We start from the raw sequence: 20,546 nt of genomic DNA on the forward strand, positions 1-20,546 counted from the left end.
GTTAGATTAAGCCTTGTGGATGCTGTTCTACAATTTCCCTCGCATTCGTGCATTCCTTGTTTGTGAACCGAGTTGTAGTGAACACAATAGATGAAAACAGGGGCAGAAAATCACAGGATAGCATAAGAAATTGATATTTTCATCACTCATTTTCTTTGTCCATAGACACGTGCACACATTAATGTGCATGAAAATTGACTAGTGTTTATAACGGTTAGACTGGATGATAGACACTCCAGGTCTTTCAAGGCCTGATGGATGATTGCAAATGTTTCAGCAGCATCTTGAAGAGCTTTATTTTCATCTATTTATATCTTTTAAGGAGGCATCCAGTCATAATGCTCCATTTGATGATCATATTTATATTTCATTGAAAACTTTACAGTCATTTAGGATGTAAAGATGGACATTGTTAAGTTGTATGGAAGGACACATTCACACACGCAAACACACACACACATATCTCAAGTGACTTGACACCTGATATGTCAATAAATTAGTTGGAGAGACTTTTAACTTAAGATGAATGAAAGTGGCCTTTGACTACATGGATGAAGAAATGGTAAAGAAAATAGTGGATACACTGATAAGACCTAAATTGGAGTATGCTGTGACACTATGGGCACCTAGTACAAAAAAAACATAAGGAAATTAGAAAGAATTCAAAGAGCAGTGACAAAAATGGCACCTACACTCTCAAATTTGACATATGAACAAAGATTGGATAAATTACATCTATCAACACTGGAACAGAGAAGAGAAAGAGGTGATTTGCTGACTATTTACAGAATTATGAAAGAGATGGAAGTTCTTGATAGAGACGACTTGTTAAAATGGGACAGAAGAGAAACAAGAGGACACGAGAAGAAGCTAAAGAAGGACAGTTACAGAAGAGATTTGAAAAAGAATAGCTTCCCACACAGAGTGATTGATGTCTGGAACAAACTAATTGGGGAAATAGTGAGTGCCAAAACTATACAAGATTTTAAGAATAAACTGGATGTGGAGAGATACAAAAATGGGTCACTACGAGCCTAGCTCCCGTCCTGTAAAATACAACTAGGTAAATACAACTAGGTAAATACATCAGAGCCTGAAATCATGGATGAAATGGAATTCAAGACACCAGTTGGAAAGAGTGACTACATACTAATGAGTTAGAACTAAAAGAACTAATTGATTCGAGAAGAAATGAGAAACTTAGAAAAGGAATTCTAATATACAACAAAAGGGATTTTGAGAAACAGAATTTTTTTTTCAAAATGCGAGCTGGGAAAACTTCTTAAATTGAAGAAGAAAAGATGGAAAAGAAATGGAACATATTAATAGAAAATTACAAGGAGGGAACAGACAGATATGTACCAAAGAAGAAACAAGAACAGGTGTACATAAAGTGCTGGTATAACAAAAAGTGTAGAGAGGCTAAAGATAGAAGAGACAGCCTGGAAAAAGTGGAAAAACGACAAAAAACAACCAAATGGCAAATATTCATCAAACTAAAAAACGAATAATTAAAAATATGCGGGGAAAAAAAAACTACGAAAAGGACGATAGAAAAATACAAGGACGTACCTAAACTATTCTACAGGTATGTAAATGATAAACTAAAAGATAAACATGAAATAGTGAAACTGCATGAAGGAAACATGAATATATATATATTTATAGATGTAGAAATGGCTGAAATTATGAACAAACATTTTAAATCTGTATTCACAATTGAAAGTTCATAAAATTGGGAGGAAGGACAGAGAGAATGATCCCTTTCAATGAAAGAAATAATGGGGACACAGAAAAAATACGGGACCAAATAAAAAATGTCAGAAAGTCACATTGTCTGGATGGAATTGCAGATTGGATATTGAAAGAATGTATAGATGAACTAATGGACAAAATTTATTTCCCACTCAAAGAAGAAAAAGCACCACCAGACTGGAAAAATGCAAATATTGTACCAACATACAAAGGAGGGGACAAAGAAAATCCAACCAACTATAGACCGGTCTCCCTTACAAGTACAGTAGCAAAAATATGTAAAAAAGTTATCAAAAGTAAATTGATTAAACATTTGGAAGAGAATAATATACTAAATCCAAAACAATTTGAATTTAGACGCAGAAGATCATGTGCCACAAACTTGATATGCTTTTCCTTGAGGCTAATAGAAATAATACAAGAAAGGGATGGATGGATAGATTGTGCCTTCTTAGATTTACAAAAAGCATTTGACAAAGTACCACACAAAAAGCTGCTAAGAAAAATTGAAATGATAGGTGGAATACAGGGAAAGTTATTGGAATGGATGAAAGATTTCTTGAACGGGAGAAAAATTAAGGTAGTACTTAGAGACAAGAACTTGACCTGGGAAGAGATGATACGTTCTGTATTGGCTCCGATAATGTTTGCCATATATATAAATGACATGGATGAAGGTGTGGAATGTTATATGAACTTCTTTGCAGATGATGTGAAACTACTAAAGAGAGTAAGTACAGAGGAAGACTGAATTACTACAGAAAGACCAGGAGAAAGTCTGGGAATGGAGTCAATAGTGTAAAGTGAATTTGAACATCAAGAAATGTAGTATAATGGAATTTGGAAAAAGCAAAAACAGAATATTGGGACAATATAAAATTGGTACAAAGGGACCCAGGAGTAACAGTCAGCAATGACATGGCATCAGACAAGCATATCAACAAAATAATTGGAGAAACTTTAAATTTATTATGATCAATGAAAGTGGCCTTTGACTACCTGGATGAAGAAAGGATAAAGAAAGTATTAGTTACATTGATGAGACCAAAACTGGAGTATGCTGCAACACTATGGACACCCAGTACTAGAAAGAAAGAATTCAAAGAGCAATGACAAAGATACCAACACTCTCCAAATTGACATATAAACAAAGATTGTCCAAACTTGAACTACAAATCCTACAACAAAGAAGAGAAAAAGGAGATCTAACCATCTATAGAATTATGAAAGGGATGGAAGTCCTTGATAGAGATGATTTACTAAAGTGGAATAAAAGAAAAACAAGAGGACATGGAAAAAACTTAAAAAGGATAGTTACAGAAGAGATCTGAAAAAGAGTAGTTTCCCACACAGAGTGTATGGTTTTTGCACACACTATTGTTTCATCCAGTTTGTTCCAAGTGTCCACCACTCTGTGGAAAATTGTCCTTCTTCAGATCTCTTCTATAACTATCTTTTTTGAGTTTTTTTTTTCCATGTCCTATTGTGTGTGTGTGTATATATATATATATATATATATATATATATATGTGTGTGTGTGTGTATATATATGTATATATGTATGTATATGTATATATGTATATATTATGTATATATATGTATATGTATGTATATGTATATATGTATATATATGTATATGTATATGTATATATATATATATATATATATATATATATATATATACATACATACACACACACACATATATATTATCAACCACAATTCACTTTAATTCTAAGCCATCAACATTGGAAGAACCATGGAGGCACATGCAGAAATTGAAACGTGGTATACCCAAGGACTTGAACCAACGGCTGTGAGCATGTGACCAGTGCCATATTGACTTAGACCAATATGCCATCTGTCTTGATGGTGTATTGGTCCAAGTCAATATGGCACTGGTCATGTGCTCGCAGCCGTTGGTTCGAGTTCTCGGGCGTACCATGTTTCAATTTCTGCATGTGCCTCCATGGTTCTTCCAATGTTGATGGTTTAGAATTAAAGTGCATTGTGGTTGATAGAAATGTATCTCTAGTTACTGGGACCCATTCAGTGTTGTACATATATATATATATATATATATATACATATATATATATATATATATATATAATATATATATATATATATATATATATATATATATTTATTTATTTATTGTATATGTATATATGTGTATGTATATATATATATATGTGTGTGTATATATATATATATATATATATATATATATATATATATATATATATATATGTGTGTGTGTATGTATGTATGTATGTATGTACGTATATAAATATATATATATATATATATATATATATATATATATATATATATGTATATATATAACCTTTAATACACACAAATTGTAGCCCCCTATACTAAGAGTATTATACAAAACATCCATACCCAGTGTACCATCCCCACAGAATTTGACCAAGTGTATGGGCTAAGTGCTTTTGCACCATGTATACTTACATTCAACATGACTCATATAATGCACCCACAATCATACAGATCAACACTGTTCCATCACCCAAACCTCACAAATCACACACACATAAACATGTGAATGTATATGTGTGTTCATTAACCATTTACCACTCATCTGATGTGTATATATGTCTTCATTTACACAGACACTGAAGAATGATACATAATTTGCAGTCCTGTGACTATTCTTGTTTCCTCTGTGTTCATTTCTTTAGATATGCCTGAAGAGTCATTTCTGATTCTTTAGGCCACACCAGTACAAGTACAGTTGCCTCATGTGAAGCAGGTACAGATGTTGGGGGGTAATTGTAAAGTGTGACTTTTGTGTTTATTTACATTGTAATGGTAACAGACTGAGGTACACACCAGCCTATTCAGTTTCTTGAACTGCAGTGTAAAAAAACATAATATAGCATATTTCATGAAAGCCACCATAGCTGCACATGCTGATAATTGAGGTGGCTGTATGTATTTAGTTATTGCTGTATACAAACTAGCTGATGCATTGGTTGATTGGTTGGTTGGTTGGTTGTTTGGTTTTTGTAACTTGATTTTGGTGTCAGACTGTGATAAAGACTACTATGTAGCAAATGGTTGCAAAAGTTATAAGCTGAAAATGTTTTCATCTTTTTAGTTTTTTTCTTTATTACTGATTGACTGTATGCAAGTTTACTAGTGCAAGTTTTGTACAGTATTATCCTAAAGAAGTTGGTGAGGATTGTGAGAAAGAAGAGGTGTATCTCACATTAACCTTTTTCGGTACTACAGTCTTCATGAAATAAAGACTTGCAAATACTTTGAAAGTAACTTCTCAGTTTTTCATTCCACAACTGGTCCACATTTATTTTTGGTGGGTGAGGGTAGAGGGCAGGGGAGGTTTGCCAGAATAAAAGTTTTTGGTGATATGCTTTGTTGCAAGAAATAGAAAAGTATGACCTGATGTAGCTTATTGAAAATTGAGCAATGACCTATTCGTGCACTGCGTTACCTTTGGCGTGGTAAGTTTTTTCATTCAAGCATGTGGAATGAGATGTAGTGTGAATGGTAGTGTTAATACTAAAACAGTAGGGAAAATCACCAACTGATTAGAATTGAATTGTAGTTGCCAGAAAAAATACAGAAGAATTTTTTTTATTTATTTATTTTTTTCATTTAGAAGTTGAGATGAGTTCTGATTGTAAAAAGTGATGGGTTCCACAGTTAAATCAAGTCATCTGGGGGGGGTAGCCCAAATATATACAAGAAGGACTGCTATCATTGCATTGGTGCCCTAACACATATATATATATATATATATATATATATATATATATATATATATATATATATATATATATATATATATATATATATATATATATATATTTAGTGGGGTTTTTGGATGACAGATATGGAACTCCCAACTCCTTGAAGCTGCACATCTTTATTGCCAGCATGAATAAAGTAAATCCTTTATTGGGAGGGGGGCTTTGGCTTGGCCACTCCTCATATAAGAGGAGAAGGCTTTTTATGTGTGCATAGAATGAATTTATAATAATTATTTTTGCCTCAAGTTTCACTAACGGGAAACCTCTAGCCCCACAACAGCTGGGAAGTCCATAGGTCTTCTCGTAATATCTAATTTATTTTGTTGCCGTTATACCAGGTCTTCAATCACTGGGGAGAATGTGCTGAAGAGGTAGGGTCATAGAGGTGGTAAAGGAAATCAAAAGTGACCAGCATTCATGTATGAGTGGAGGTTAATCTCCAGTTGTACAGGGATACTGTGTGACTGGTCTAGGGTTGTCACTAGAGATCTTGGTGTATTGACCACATAAATTTTATGCAGTCAATACCTTATACATGGTCCCATAGAGCTCATAGAAGAAATGGACCAGTGTCTGTGTTGGATGTTTTGCGCAACAATAGTAAGAGGAGAGAAATGGGTGCCAGTTGTCTCTTTTTTTTTTCATAATATGAAAAGGTGTAGGGGATACTTTTTAAATTTATAAAGATTTTGAGTATGGTTGTTGTTTCCTAGACTGTGGCAGAGCAATGGTTCAAAGGCCAAGTGCAGCTTCCCAGGGCTGCACTCTCAGGTAAAAGTGAGAGTGTTGTTGTCACATTTTAAAGATGGGTGGCTGGGAGGTAGTACTGTCTGATACCTGTCCTTCAGGACCACCATTTGCAGGATCCTGTCATTGATCCTTGATTCTATTACTGTATTATGGAAGAATACCATTGCCTGGCCAAAGTAAGATTGTGGTAATGTTCAAAGGGTTTTAGGTGAGGATTTGTCTGCAGAAGCTGCCGTTTATAAAGATTGTGGTAAGTTTCTTTTGTTTCTCCTGTGGCAACATGGAACACTTTATGTTTAATCTGTTGCAGTTATATATCAAGGTCACAGGCTATTTTTTCCATAACTGCTCTTGTTGGCAGGGGCACTATGCTCCTAATCTAACTAGATTTTTAGCACTCCCTATCTTATGGTGGCTTATTAATAGTAAAATCACTAAATGTAAAAACATGAACACGAAATATCTTAAGAATTACAAATCAGTGTGAAGTCCAAGCCATAGACACATTCACTTCATGTTAGGGCAGTGAGTAGAAAGAAAGCACATTCAATCAACCAGGTCATTGGTAAACAAAGGCAGTGTAAGTTAACATAGAGATAACATGGGAAATCTGGAAAGGAGAATGTGGAAAAGAGGGAAGACCTTGGGCCTCACTGGAGATCAGTAGCCTCATAGTGGCTGACAAGATTTGGTCTTTCCCATAGGTCTCTCTGGGAAGAAAACTTGGTCAGTGTTGTATTAGTGTGATGCTGCTGGGGTAGATTCTGAGTTACCTGTTGATGCACCACCTCCATATGGGATTGACTTTCACCAGAGAATCTGATGCAAAGTGTGAACTAGAGACTGATTGAATGATTAACAGTATATTTGGTCTTTATCATAACTTTCTTCCACTAAAGTATCTAATAATATGTTCTTTTACTAACTAAAGTCCTGGATATGACTTTGGGGACGTTAGATGGGAATCTATAGAAACTTCTAGTCACAACAGTCATAACACTATTGGTAGGCATTGTAAGCCCAACGGAGTCCTGGTACAGTGAGTCCTCCTTATACGGTAATTCTTTATCCGATAAATTCACATTTAGGGTATTTGGTAATTACTATCCTCGATTCTATTTACGGTAAGAAAAATTCACAGATACGGTATCTGCTCGAGTTTTGAAGAGGAAAGAGCAGGGAGAAGGTATGTCTGCCATATCCTATTATTACATGTTATAATGGGTTCGGTATACGGTAATTTCAATTTGCGGTAAGGTTTTCAGGAACGCATATGTACCGTATAACGAGGACTTACTATACTGGGATCTGTTCAGCGGTACAGCTTGGGGGCCATTTGTACCCCTGAGCAACCCCATTTTAGGATCCGCTGTGCTCACTCCATATGGGAAGGGGTGCCCAAAAGATCACCAGCCCTTGCTTCACCTGGATGGGAGGGGTCCCCAATAGTCACCCATCTGCAGCCACGTCAGTGATACAGTGAAAAAGCAAAGGAAGGAAGGGAGCAATAGGTTTCCTAGACCCAGGAAAGCTTGCTACCCTTACCTTGCCTTGTCGTACTTTTCTTCAACAATAAAATGGTTCCCACCTCTGCCCCCACTTCAGCACACTTCACACCACCCAACCCCACACCACCCAGAACTAGTTTGACAGAATAAAATAACTGTTTCTAGACCCAGCAAAGCCCACTGCTGTATCGGTACCCCACACCTTGTAGCACTCTCCCCCCATGAACAGAGGAATGAGCCCCACCCTTCACCCAGAATCAGTTTGACCTGATGACACAATAAGAGGCCTCCTTACCCAAGTGAAGGGAGCAACCACCACTGCTGCCACAAGGGATAACTACTGAACACAGTTATTTACTCCTTCTCCAGTACCATGAAATAGCATTACATTCTTAGCATTCCCAGTCTTCACCCACACTTAGTAAGTGGACACTAACCTGGATTACTCAATATATATATATATATATATATATATATGTTTTTCTTTTCATTCTTTCTTTATCTGTAACACTACTAACAGACCAGCTGTTGCTGTAGAATGCATACAAAGTTAAATAAACTTCAATACAATGGGTTTCAGACCCCTTCAACCCTTGCCAGTGACTGTAGAATGCATACAAAGTAAAATAAACTTCAATACAATGGGTTTCAGACCCCTTCAACCCTTGCCAGTGACTCGGTCCTAATAGAACATTTTACATCTTTCAACACTAGTGTGGGGGTAGTTACTGTCTCAGCTACTTAGTTACACAGATTCATAACTCTTGTTTAAACTCTTAGAATACAAATCTGTCTACCTTAAAAAATACAAAGATCCGTTGCTCCACCCTGACCTCTCTGCATCTGTGTAGGATATTTGAGATATGGAAGAAAGTACAGTCCATGTTTACATCACTGCTTCAGTTGCAAGTACTTTGAGATTGTGTGAAGAAAGAAAACCAGGAAGTAAAAGTGAGCAAAAGTAAGGTGGTGAGGTGCACAAGGAATGGTTATGGTGGTGGATTGGAGATAAAGAGTGGGAACCTGGAGGAAATGGAGAACTCGAGATTAGACATATTTTGTGGCATTGGATATAAGCGTGGAGAGGGAGATCAAAGAGTAAAGGAAGCTACAGGTAGTAAATATCTTGAAGGAATTGAAAAGTGTTATAAGAAGTAGGATCTGGGGGCGAATGCAAATAGAGGATATGGAGTGATCGTGCTTATGGAGTGGAGACATTCGAGTTGGAAAAGAAGAAGAAATGAGTTTGAAGAAATATGATAGGAATTAGGAAGATGGCTAAAGTGAGAAATAGGGAGATGAGCCAGAGAGTTGGAGTGGAAAGTGCTGTAGGATATAGTAGATCAAAGTGCTGAGATAGTTTTGGCATACAGAAGGAATGAGTGAGGAAAAATGGGCAAAGAGATAAGCAGAAGTTGTGTACTTGAGAAGACCAAGAATGAGGTGGATGGACAGAGCAAGGGGGGCATTGGATTGAAGGAAAGAGTAGTTGGAAATGGATGAATAAGTGATATGGTGTAGTGGGGTGTTCTCGTCTCCAATTTTTTTTTTTCTTATGAAATGGTGGGGTGGGGGTAAACCAGCTCCTGCAGCCCTGCTGTTAGGCTCTGCTGTAGAAGTACTGTCTTGCTGCATTGCCAGAGACCACTGTGGTGGGGAAGAGGGCCCCCTCATCCACAAGGGGCTAAGAGGAGGGGTAGTCATTGGGTTTTGGATGGGTGTAGGGTTGGTGTATGCTTTGACTGTCACCTTCCATATTAGGGGGAGAAGGCCTTTTGGTATGTATGCAGATGTATGTACTAAAACTCAACCACATTATTCTTTATGTTGAACCTCTTCAACCAAATATGGGTTGAAAGTCCTTCCTTGCTGTTTGGGGAAGCCATCATCCTCCCTTTCTCCAAACAAATACCATCCAAACATTCTCACAAATTGCCTTTTAAAGTTCTTGGAAAAGATGGTCTTGCACTGATGGTGAGCAGTTAAGAACACCATTCTTTCCTGTCATCACTCCTGTCTGGCCTCCATGCAGGTTGCAATGCTGTAGACATACTGGTGCAAGCAGAAACTGCTTTGTTACGACTGATGACATCCTGCCATCTGCCTTTGTGGTATTGCCAATACTACGTCACACATTTTACATGAAAGCTCAACCTACTCAGCTTCACAACAATCTACTTTGTAACCTTACCCTTTGAAGAACAGTTTCATTACAAGTTGTTTTAGAATGAAACCTCTACCTCTGTTCTCTCCACCTTTATCTTCAAGAGACGACTCTTTTCTCCAAACTATGACCACCTCATTCAAAGCACATCAGATGTGATGCCAAATATATGGAAATATCACACTTCTATATATACTGCCACTCCATTAGGTAATCCAATCATATTTACAAAATGAACTAAAAAATTGATTCTCATTAATGGTGTAGTATTGTTCAACATACTATTGGAAAAGAACCCAAAATTTTTGGGCCTCAGTTTTGTTATCCACATGACTCAGATACACATCAGATCTGACAGTGAAAATCAGCTAGAATATATACTAGAACCAGTAGCAAGCATGATATTTGGACTGCAGAAGGAAACAAATTTGTCAGCAAATGATTATTGAGAGCCAAACTCAGCTATGCTTTCACAGGTTTGGTCCCAACAATCAGGACAACATGACACCTTACAAATTGTTGAAAATAAAGCATTTAGAATAATAACAAAATGTACCAAAAACACTGCAGTAGAACATTGTATACCAAAGCCAAAATCCTCCCCATAGAACATCAACCCTCCTCACCCATATCTGTAAAACAAATGTAGCCAATGAAATGCATGGGGGGGGTGGGTTATGCCAACAGTGTAGTACTCAAATATCTGCATCAGCCTACCACTTTTGCTATACAATGTGGGAATACAGAAATGCTTTCACACTCGGGTCCTGAGACCAAGACTGACCACCAAACATCCTATTCCATCAAACCCTCCATACACAAGCTCCACTGAAAAATCCCTTCCAAGAGAAGCAAGAACCACATTTTCATGACTGTTTCGCACTAAGAGCTAACTCAGAATAAGCATGGGCACAGAAACAAACTGCCTCAGGATCAAATTTCACACAGAAGACACAGGACACCTCATCTTATGCTGCCCCTCTAGCCATGCCCAGACAACTGTACAGTATTTCTTCCTTAAATGGCTCATGGGTCAGTCTAGCAGCTGTTCCTGGTTACCTGGGAGTTTTAGGTCTTCTGCAAGAGAGATCATGGGTAATGGATTAAATTCCTACAAGGATAAGAGTACAGGTGTATTGTAAGTAGTGAAATAAAATAATGTGAGACAGTTTCTTAGTCCAGTTTTGTAATAGTAGGAAGAGGGGACCAGATACCAATTGGCAACTCTGTATGTGAAATTGTGAAAGAAATAAAGTAGAAGTTGATAGAGATTTTGGGCCAGGTCTGGAGATCAAGTGTCAGCCCCTTGAGGCTGCACCTCTAGATGGAAGTGAGCGTGTTGACAGATTTTGAAGTTGGGCAGCAGAGAGATGGTTCCTTCAGACAGACATCTTGCAGAACTACCACAAGCTGGTATCTTAGTTTGGTCCCTGAGTATAAGGAGATTTAACTTCTGGGTGTGTGTATGGATTTTGTATGTATTACTTGCTTATTTATTTTTTGTGAGGTTATATATATACTAGCCTTATTCTTTGGCATTCTCTTATTTGTGTAGGTAACCAATCAGTGGTGAATGGATTCATATCCTTTATGGGTAGAGATGCTATAGATGGAAAAATGCACATCACACATACACACACACACAAAAATTGTCCAAATTGGAATTACCAACTATGGAACAAAGAAGATTAAAGAGGAGATCTGCTGACCATAGAATTATGAAAGGAATGGAAATTCTAGACAGGAATGATTTTCTAAAATGGGACAATGGAAGAACAAGAGGACATGAAAAGAAACTCAAAAAGGATAACTATATAAGAGATCTGAAAAAAATAGCTTCCCATATAGAATACTGGATACCTGGAATAATTTAGATAAACAGTGTGTGCAAACATTATTCAAGATTTTAAGAAAAAACTTGATGCTGAAAGATAGACATAAGCATAAGTCTGGGAATGGAGGCACACATGTGAAGTGAATTTCAACATCAGGGAATGTAGTATAATGGAATTTGGAAAAAGCAAAAATAGAATATCAGAACAATATAAAATTGATACAAAGGAAGTTAAAAAAGTCAACTCAGAAAGGGACCTAGGCGTAACTATCACCAATGACATGGCACCGGACAAACATATCAACAAAATAGTTGGAGAAACTTTAAATTTATTAAGATCAATGAAAGTGGCATTTGACTACATGGATGAAGAAATTGTAAAGAAAATATTAGTTACATTGATAAGACCAAAATTGGAGTATGCTGCAACACTATGGACACCTAGTACTAAAAAAGAACAAAGAAATTAGAAAGAATTCAAAGAGCAACAACAACGATGGCATCAACATTCCAAATTGACATATGAACAAAGATTGTCCAAACTGGAACTACCAACCCTGGAACAAAGAAGAAAAAGAGGAGATCTACTAACCATCTTTAGAATTATGAAAGGGATGGAAGTCCTTGATAGAGATGATTTACTAAAGTGGGATAAAAGAAAAACATATATTTACCAAAGGCTTTTTCCCTCTTACACGGGGGGTAGCCAAAAAGAAAAAGGCATAGAAACCACTCCCACCCATTCCATTCCCTACATGTTCCACTCCCCTCCACCCTCCTCCCTCCCTCTTATCTTGGCACCTCCTGGATGATGGGTCATCCCTGCATCCTGTCCACTGCCCTGGGTCAGAAGCAGTGTCACAAGACACAGCACATCCACAGCAAGGCCACTTCATTAATTCGGGGAGAAATCCCTTCGGGCTGTGTAAAATTTTTTCTCATACATATATCCTCACTCCCCATCCCCCACCCACTCCCCCTCATGCTTCACAGCATCATCCATACACAACCCTTCTCCATTCACCCCTATCTTCTGTTCTCTCCCATCCTTCCTCAACAGACATTCCTCTCCTTTGTAATGCCCCATTCACCCCATTCATCCATCTCATCCTATGACACCCCCTCATGTTCACTCCTTCTACCTCTGCCTTCCACACCTCTTTTACTAATCTTTCTTCACTCATTCTTTCTTTGTATCCAAACCATCCTAATACTCTTTCATCAACCCTATCTCCCAGCTCCCTTTCCACCCTTGTTCTCCTTACCTCCTCATTTCTCACTCTATCTAGCCTAGTAACCCCTATCATACTTCTCAGACACCTCATCTCAAACACATTCAAACTCCTCTCTTATGTTCCATGTTTCTGCCTCGTACAGTGCTGTTGGCACAATTACTCCTTCATATAACCTCCTCTTAGCATCCATTCCCATATGTCTATTTCTCATTACATTTTTTAATCCACCAAGGCATTTACTCGCTTCTCTCAATCTACATTCTACCTCCACCCCCACTCCTCCCTTTCCTGCCACATTCGCCCCCAAGTATCTAAAACTGTCCACTTCCTCCAGTCTCTCAGCCTTAATGCTCACTTCCAGCCTACTGTCACTCTCTCCCCTTGTACATCTCATCACCTTACTTTTGCCCACATTTATCTTCAGCTTCCTTCTTTCACACACCTTCTCAAACTCTGTCACTAACTTCCTCAATCCCTCCTCTGATCTGCTACAAGCACAGTGTTGTCAGCAAACAACAACTGGCTTATTTCCCACTTTTCTCCATTTTCTTTAACCATCTCCAACCCCTGACCCACTACCCTTGCATTTACCTCTCGCACCACCCCATCCATGTATAGATTGAACAGCCAGGGTGACATAACACATCCCTGACGAAGTCCCACCTTTACCTCAAACCATTCACACTCTCCATTTCTACTCCTAACACAAGCTCTACAACTCTCGTAAAAACTCTTAAAAGGATAGTTACAAAAGAGATCTGAAAAAGAATATTTTCCCACACAGAGTGATAGATATCTGGAACAAACTGAATAAGAAAACAGTGAGTGCAAAAACTATTTCAAGAATTTAAGATCAAACTAGATGCTGAAAGATACAAAAGCGAGTCAGTATGAGCATAGCTCTCTTCCTGTAAAATACAACTAGGTACAGCTAGGTAAATACACACACAAACACACAGAATTATGAAAGGGATGGAAGTTCTTGATAGAGACGACTTATTAGAATGGGACAGAAGAGAAACAAGAGGACACGAGAAGAAGGTAAAGAAGGACAGTTACAGAAGAGATTTAAAAAAAAAATAGCTTCCCACACAGAGTGGTTGATGTCTGGAACATACAAAATGGGGGAAGCAGTTTCAAAACTATACAAGATTTTAAGAACAAACTGGATGCAGAGAGATACGAAAATGGGTTACTACGAGCATGGTTCTTGTCCCGTAATATACAACTAGGTGAATACACACACACTTGTGACACAGTGGTAGGGTTCCCGGCTGTCACTACGCTGGTCTTGATTCAAATCCCACCCAGGGCTGAAATAAATTCAGTATTGCTGATCTGTGGGTTGTTACTCCAACTCTCATGGGCGTGGAGTTGGGGATGTGTAAGGTCACAGCTTTACCCATAAATCGGTCATATATGAGCTCTGAGCTCTCTTCAGGGAGGGAAATAGATGTTGATCACGATTCCAACACATGATCCAAGACCTTTGGTGAATCACACACATACACACACGACTCACGGCTCATGAGTGGAGTATACAAGTACTTTTTCGATAAGTTTGAAGGAAACCATCTAGTATTTACATATGGGAAGTGTATGTTTATCGAGTGACCGAAATAATAAAATTGAGTGTCAGCATTAGTGTTAAATACACTAAATGGAGAATGATAAAGGAGAAAGACGAAAAAGTGAGCCAACAGAGATCTTTGGACAAGCAGAGTGGAATCACCAGGGGGGGTCATACCTAAGAAATCTTGTATGATTGATACCCCAAAATCTACTCAAAGGGTGGATAATAATGCATTTTCAGGGTTTATAAAAGAGAGTGGACTATTAGGTAGAGGTTTAGAATTGGAAAGAGAATCTAGGTACAGCGAGACCTCTCATTAACGGACATAAATTAGCTGTGTTTGTGATGTTTTCGCTGTGTTTTCGGTACTTTTGGTGCTGTTGTTTAGTACGTGCAATCACTATGCCACCCAAGAACCACTCCAAAACACCAAAAACACTGTAAACACAGCTAATTAACGTCCGTTAATGAGAGGTCTCTTTGTATATAAATATCCTAAGAAATTGGGAGATTGCAGAATTGATAGAGGAACTAATTGATCTGAAAGCTGAATACAGGACAGTGTACAAAGAGGTGAAGCAGCTAAAAAAAAAGTTATTGCCAAAAACTAACAGGGAGCTAAATGATCTAAAAAAGGAGTTAAACATGGTCAGAAGCAAAAACAAAAGAATGAAAAATGAAGATAAAAAAAAGAAGGATTTGAAAAAAGAAGTGAAATAAGAAATATAAGCAGTGACCGAGAAAGTTGGAGAAACAGTTAAGGAGACAGATCTCCAATAAGTAAAAAATCAATGGAAAGTGGAACAAAATAAAAAATAAATTTTAAATAGTACAGCAACAGGTGGAAGAAAATGCTAAAGAAATGGTAAATAAAGTAATTAGGGAAAAAGAAAATTGGGTCAGAGACAATGGATAAAAAAGAAGTACATTGTAGTCTAAGGTATTAAAGGAAAACAATGTACCTAGATACCAAAGTGAAACAGAAGAGAAAGAAAATGCAAAAGCAATTCTGAAAGAGATATAAGAGGAGGGAGAGGTAGTGGACAGAGAGATAGAAGTGGTACATAGGATGGGGTAATAATCTAAGGAAAAACAATATAGGCCACTATAAATCAAACTAAGGTCTCATATGGTAGCAGAAGTACTATCAAAAACAGCAAAGCTGGCAAATAGTGAAAAGCACAAAAATCAGTGGATAAGGAAAGAAATGAGCAATGAGGAATAAGAGAAAAGACAGAAGTGAAAAAAAAAAATGAGAGAAGGATGGAGACTGAAAAGAATGAGTTTTTTTGGAGAGTAGTAGACCTGAGGCTGAGAAAATGGCATATATATATATATATATATATATATGTATATATATATATATATATATATATATATAAGGAAACAAAAAAGGAGAAAGGAAAAAATAAAAAATAACATATACCACCATAGATGGCATGGCTTCAGGACAAAATGCATTAAACAACCCATTGGCAGTAGAGAAACCAGACATAATGGAAATTGTGGAGATGAAATTAAATGGTCCACTACCACCAAATACTGTGGGACAAGTCATATACAACCATTGGATGAAAAATAGAAAGGAGAATGAGGGTGGAGTCAAGTTTTTGACAAAGATAACAGAAGGAAAAAATAATGTAGAATTTATGACAAAAGTTGAAAACTGACATGAAAAGTAGAATTTTTTTTAGTAATATATGTGCTCCCAAAAGCACAGTCTTGGACAGTGATCATTCCAAAATGTTGGAAGACACAAAGAATGCATTAATTGAATTACTGAAAGAAGGAGGAAACATAGTAATTATGGGTGACTTTAACTCAAAAGAAATATGTTGGGAAGAAATGACAGTGAAAAGTGGAGAAGACCTTTTGGGAAATAAAATACTGGATATGACCATTGAATACACAATGACTCAATGGGTAAAGGAAAATACCAGATATAGAAACAATGAAGAACCTTCGAGACTAGATTTAATATTTATCAGGGCCAGAAATTGTGGATAAAATGGAATACAAGACACCAATTGGGAGAAGTGACTACATACTAATAGAGTTTGAATTAAAAGAACTAATTGATTTGAGAAGAAATGAGAAACATAGAAAAGGAAGATTAATGTACAACAAAATAGATTTTGAGAAACTCAGAAAATTCTTTCAAAATGTGAATTGGGAAAACTTCTTAAATGAAGAAACAAAAGATGGAGGAGAAATGGAACATTTTAAAAGAAATTTATAATGAAATAAAATACCAAAATACTCAATAGAGGAGGCTTACTAAATTGGGACAAGAGAAACACAAGAGGACATGGAAAGAAAGTAAAAAGGATAGCTATAGAAGAGATCTGAAGAAAAACACTTTTCCACACAGAATGGTGGACACTTGGAACAAACAATAGTGTGTGCAAAAACCATACATGAATTTAAGAGCAAACTAGACACTGTGAAATACAAATGCAGAACACCACAGGCATAGCTCCCCTTCCCGTAAAATACAACTAGGTAAATACACATTCATTTTTGTCCACAATGGAAAAAAAAGGGGGTGGTTAGTAACTGTACATAGTTTATTTAGTAAACAGTGTATTACTGGAAGGATGAAAAATAGGTTGTGAAAATGGTTCCAGTTGGGGAAATGTATGTGATTGATTGATAGATTGAGCATTTACTCTGAATTTACACCATTAAAAGCATGTACTACCCATAAAGCAAGGAAGGTTCATAGCCTTCACCTCCCCTAGGACTGGACCTCTTAATCTCGTGTGGATCATAGACCAATTGTTCCCTTGAGATTTGCTTATCGAAAACCCACAGACCCACAGCAGCTGGCAATGGTCCATGGACTGTCCCATAGATCTCTGGGAAGAAACCTTGGACTGATTTTGCATTGTATTAGAATGGGATTATCTCTTAATTCACAAGATGAAAATAGTAGAAGGAGGGGAGCACTCATTGGTTGGTAGCTCTCTTTGTGTTTAAAAGGTGGAGGGAATACAGATGAAGTTGATAGAGATCTTGAGGCCCAATTTAAAGACCAAATGTCAACGCTTTGGCGACCTTTAAATGGAAATTCACATGGTTTGAAGATGAGGAACAGAAAGATGACTGAGATCCCTCTCAAAGGGCCACCTGTGCAGGTATCCGTGGTCCTCTGGATTACATTGATAGTATAGTTCACTGCACAAGGAGTTATTTATATTAGTCGTGGGGGGAGGTTGTGTTATTTTGAATATTTTGGTGAATCATATTCTTGTGCCTTTGAAATATTTTAGAAAAGAAAGGTCTTGTGCATTGTTTATTACATACTCTGTAAAATGGATGTAAATCAATTTCATATCCATAGATCAGTTTGCCACAGTAACTAATCTGTTTTTAGATGTGGATGGTGTGTGTGTGTGTGGATGTATACATGTGTCCTGGTTTTATTTAACTTTAGTAACCTCCATTTAGATTTTATGTGCATTTAAGTGCATTTTATTTTGTGTTACATTGTTTTGCATTTTTCTTGTCTACACAATGGACTTCTGCCAGCACTTGGTGATTATGTTTTTGTACATAATGTTGTATGCATCACATTTAGAAGATAGGTGTACTTTCTTCTCTAGTATACTTTATAACTGCTACCTCAATTACCTGTATAGGTATTATGTTTCTGTAGATAGTGTTTTGGTTTTACATAGTTATACCCATTAAGCTTTTGTAATGTCATTTTTATTATCATTTTTCTAAATTTTATTTTAACCCAATTTGTGATTCTTAAGTAATGATTGCTTGATGACTCAAAGGTTAGATGAAGAACAGATTGTGCCAGAAGAGTTAAGGCCTGGAAAGACTCTTGTGCATCACCTTGTCTTTCTGTTATCTCCTCTTAATTCTGATATCCTTTGAAGTTCATGAGGCAACAATTAGTGATCCTGCTGCTTGTCTGCATTGCTTCATGTCTCCTTGCTTTGCTCAACAGTTCCCCCAGCAGTGAAGACTTAGATGTCACCACTGGGTACTTATGGTCATCACAAGAAACAACTTTTAAGTCCAGAACCAGGCAGAGAACGAGGATTGTGAAGTAGAGAAATCAAAACATCTTGTACATACTGGAAGAACAGGAATATGAAATGATATTCAAAAGATTTTGGATTGACTTAAAGTTAAAAGTCTGAAAAATAAAAAAGGGTGACAGTTTGTGAAAAAGTAAATTTTTTGTATTTGATAAATGTGTATTACTTTACCAGGAAGTGTATGTGTTGGAAGGACAAGTTCCTTGATTGTTGAAATTGTTGTTGGTGGAAAATGACTGAAGGGAAGAGGAACATTCTAATCATAAGTGAAGGTAATCACTTTACTCTAAGCTAGCAGATTGAAGATATGCCCGTTTTTATTTGCCTATATTTTTTTAATTGAAATTGGCCCTGGAATAGGGTGAAAGTATTTTAGAATAAATAGAAAAAATCTTCAATAAGATTCCTTTGAAATTCTGTTAATACTATGATTGGAAGAGGAGAATTTTTTTTTAAAAGAATGGACAATGTAGTTGTCGTTCTTCCTTTGTAGATGTTAGTGTTGTTTCTTATGTTTATGAGAAAAAAATATTTGAGTGGAAAGTGGCTTTTGAATAAGAAAAGCTATCTGTATTATGAAGAAACACAATACTGCAAGACATCTTTGCTTGTGAACAACTATTTGGGAAGCATGAGAATAGCTCATGTTTGGATGTTTGATTAAACCGTTGGGCATTGAAGTTGAAAAAAAGAAATCTTGCCATTTTTGATGCCTTATTAATATAAACACAAATTATTGCTGAATAAATAGTTTGTATTGTGTAACTGTAGTTTTATTGGAAATTAACTCATAATCACCATATAATTGCCATTTGTGATAAATTTAAGGAGAAAGTTTTCTATGAGAGCAACAAAGGCAATAGCTGTGTAAATCCAGCTTTGTTTTCCCATCTCATTGGTTGATTAACCATTTGTGGTATTCATGATTAGTTGTCTGCCAGCCTCCAAGTGATTTTATGCAGCTGAGGGAAACCACCTTAAGAGAAAGTGTTAATTAAGGTAAGGTCAAGGTAGTGTTCAACCCTTTTGCTGCTATTTATGACAGATACTTTGTAATAGCTACTGCCAGATGAATTTATTCAGCTACATCAGTCAAAGGGTCAACGTCATTACTGGTAGGGTGACGGAGGTGAATATGATAGTATGATGACAGTCATTATAAAGGTAAGTACTATCCTGTATGGAAGGGGTTAATCATGCCAAGCTTTGATTTTTTGGCTTACATGGGGGGTACAGGTGTTGGGGGTTGGCAACAACTAGAGTAAAAGAGGGGGGGCACCCTATATGGAAGGATATTTTTTTGGTACTCTTGTCTTGTGTTGCTATACTAAACTCATGTTGACCCTTTCACCCCCCCCAAAAAAAAATATATATATATATAATAAAACCATTTATTAACAATGTTATTCAAAACCTGGTTATGTTAATGTTTGATGAATGCTTGTAGGACTTCACCTTCCTTGCTCGGGGTGGGGTTGGGGGGATAAGTCTACTTAACCCCCGTGGCTGCAGGCCCGAGTGTCCTTCCATACGGAAAGGGTCAAAATTCGCTGCTGGTTAATCGGAGACATCGAGTTGAATAGGAAGATTCAGGATAGAATGGGTCACTTGCATAATTACATTGGCTGATGTTACACTATCAGTTTATGGGAACCATTCGAATTTAATTTTTTATCTATATGGGTGTACTTATTATCAATGTATTCATGTATTTATTTATTTTTTGGATGGGTATTCTCCCGACATTACCCCAAAGTGTGTGGGTAGCGTTGCGAATGAATTCGGAAGCGTGAATTTCTTTGCCTTAAGATTGAAGTGAAAATGTGTAACGCACTTGCATGATGCGAATAATAACTCCCACGGAGAAAATAT

At 36.9% G+C, this 20,546-nt stretch overlaps 1 protein-coding gene across 5 annotated transcripts in view; it reads left to right on the plus strand.

The window, feature by feature from the left end:
• Nucleotides 1–19,439, plus strand: part of pds5 (cohesin associated factor B pds5) — a 78,647-nt gene extending 59,208 nt beyond the window's left edge. For all 5 annotated transcript variants that reach the window (XM_076175277.1, XM_076175279.1, XM_076175280.1 and 2 more), the window contains one exon: nt 18,581–19,439. In XM_076175277.1, coding sequence (XP_076031392.1) covers nt 18,581–18,686 — 106 coding nt within the window. In that variant the 3' untranslated portion in view covers nt 18,687–19,439. The remainder of the gene's footprint in view (nt 1–18,580) is intronic.
• Nucleotides 19,440–20,546: the final 1,107 nt, after the last annotated feature.

Source organism: Oratosquilla oratoria, chromosome 37 (genome assembly GCF_046742065.1).
Source record: "Oratosquilla oratoria isolate Oo_2021 chromosome 37, ASM4674206v1, whole genome shotgun sequence".
In the NCBI taxonomy this organism is placed as follows: Eukaryota; Metazoa; Arthropoda; class Malacostraca; order Stomatopoda; family Squillidae; genus Oratosquilla; species Oratosquilla oratoria.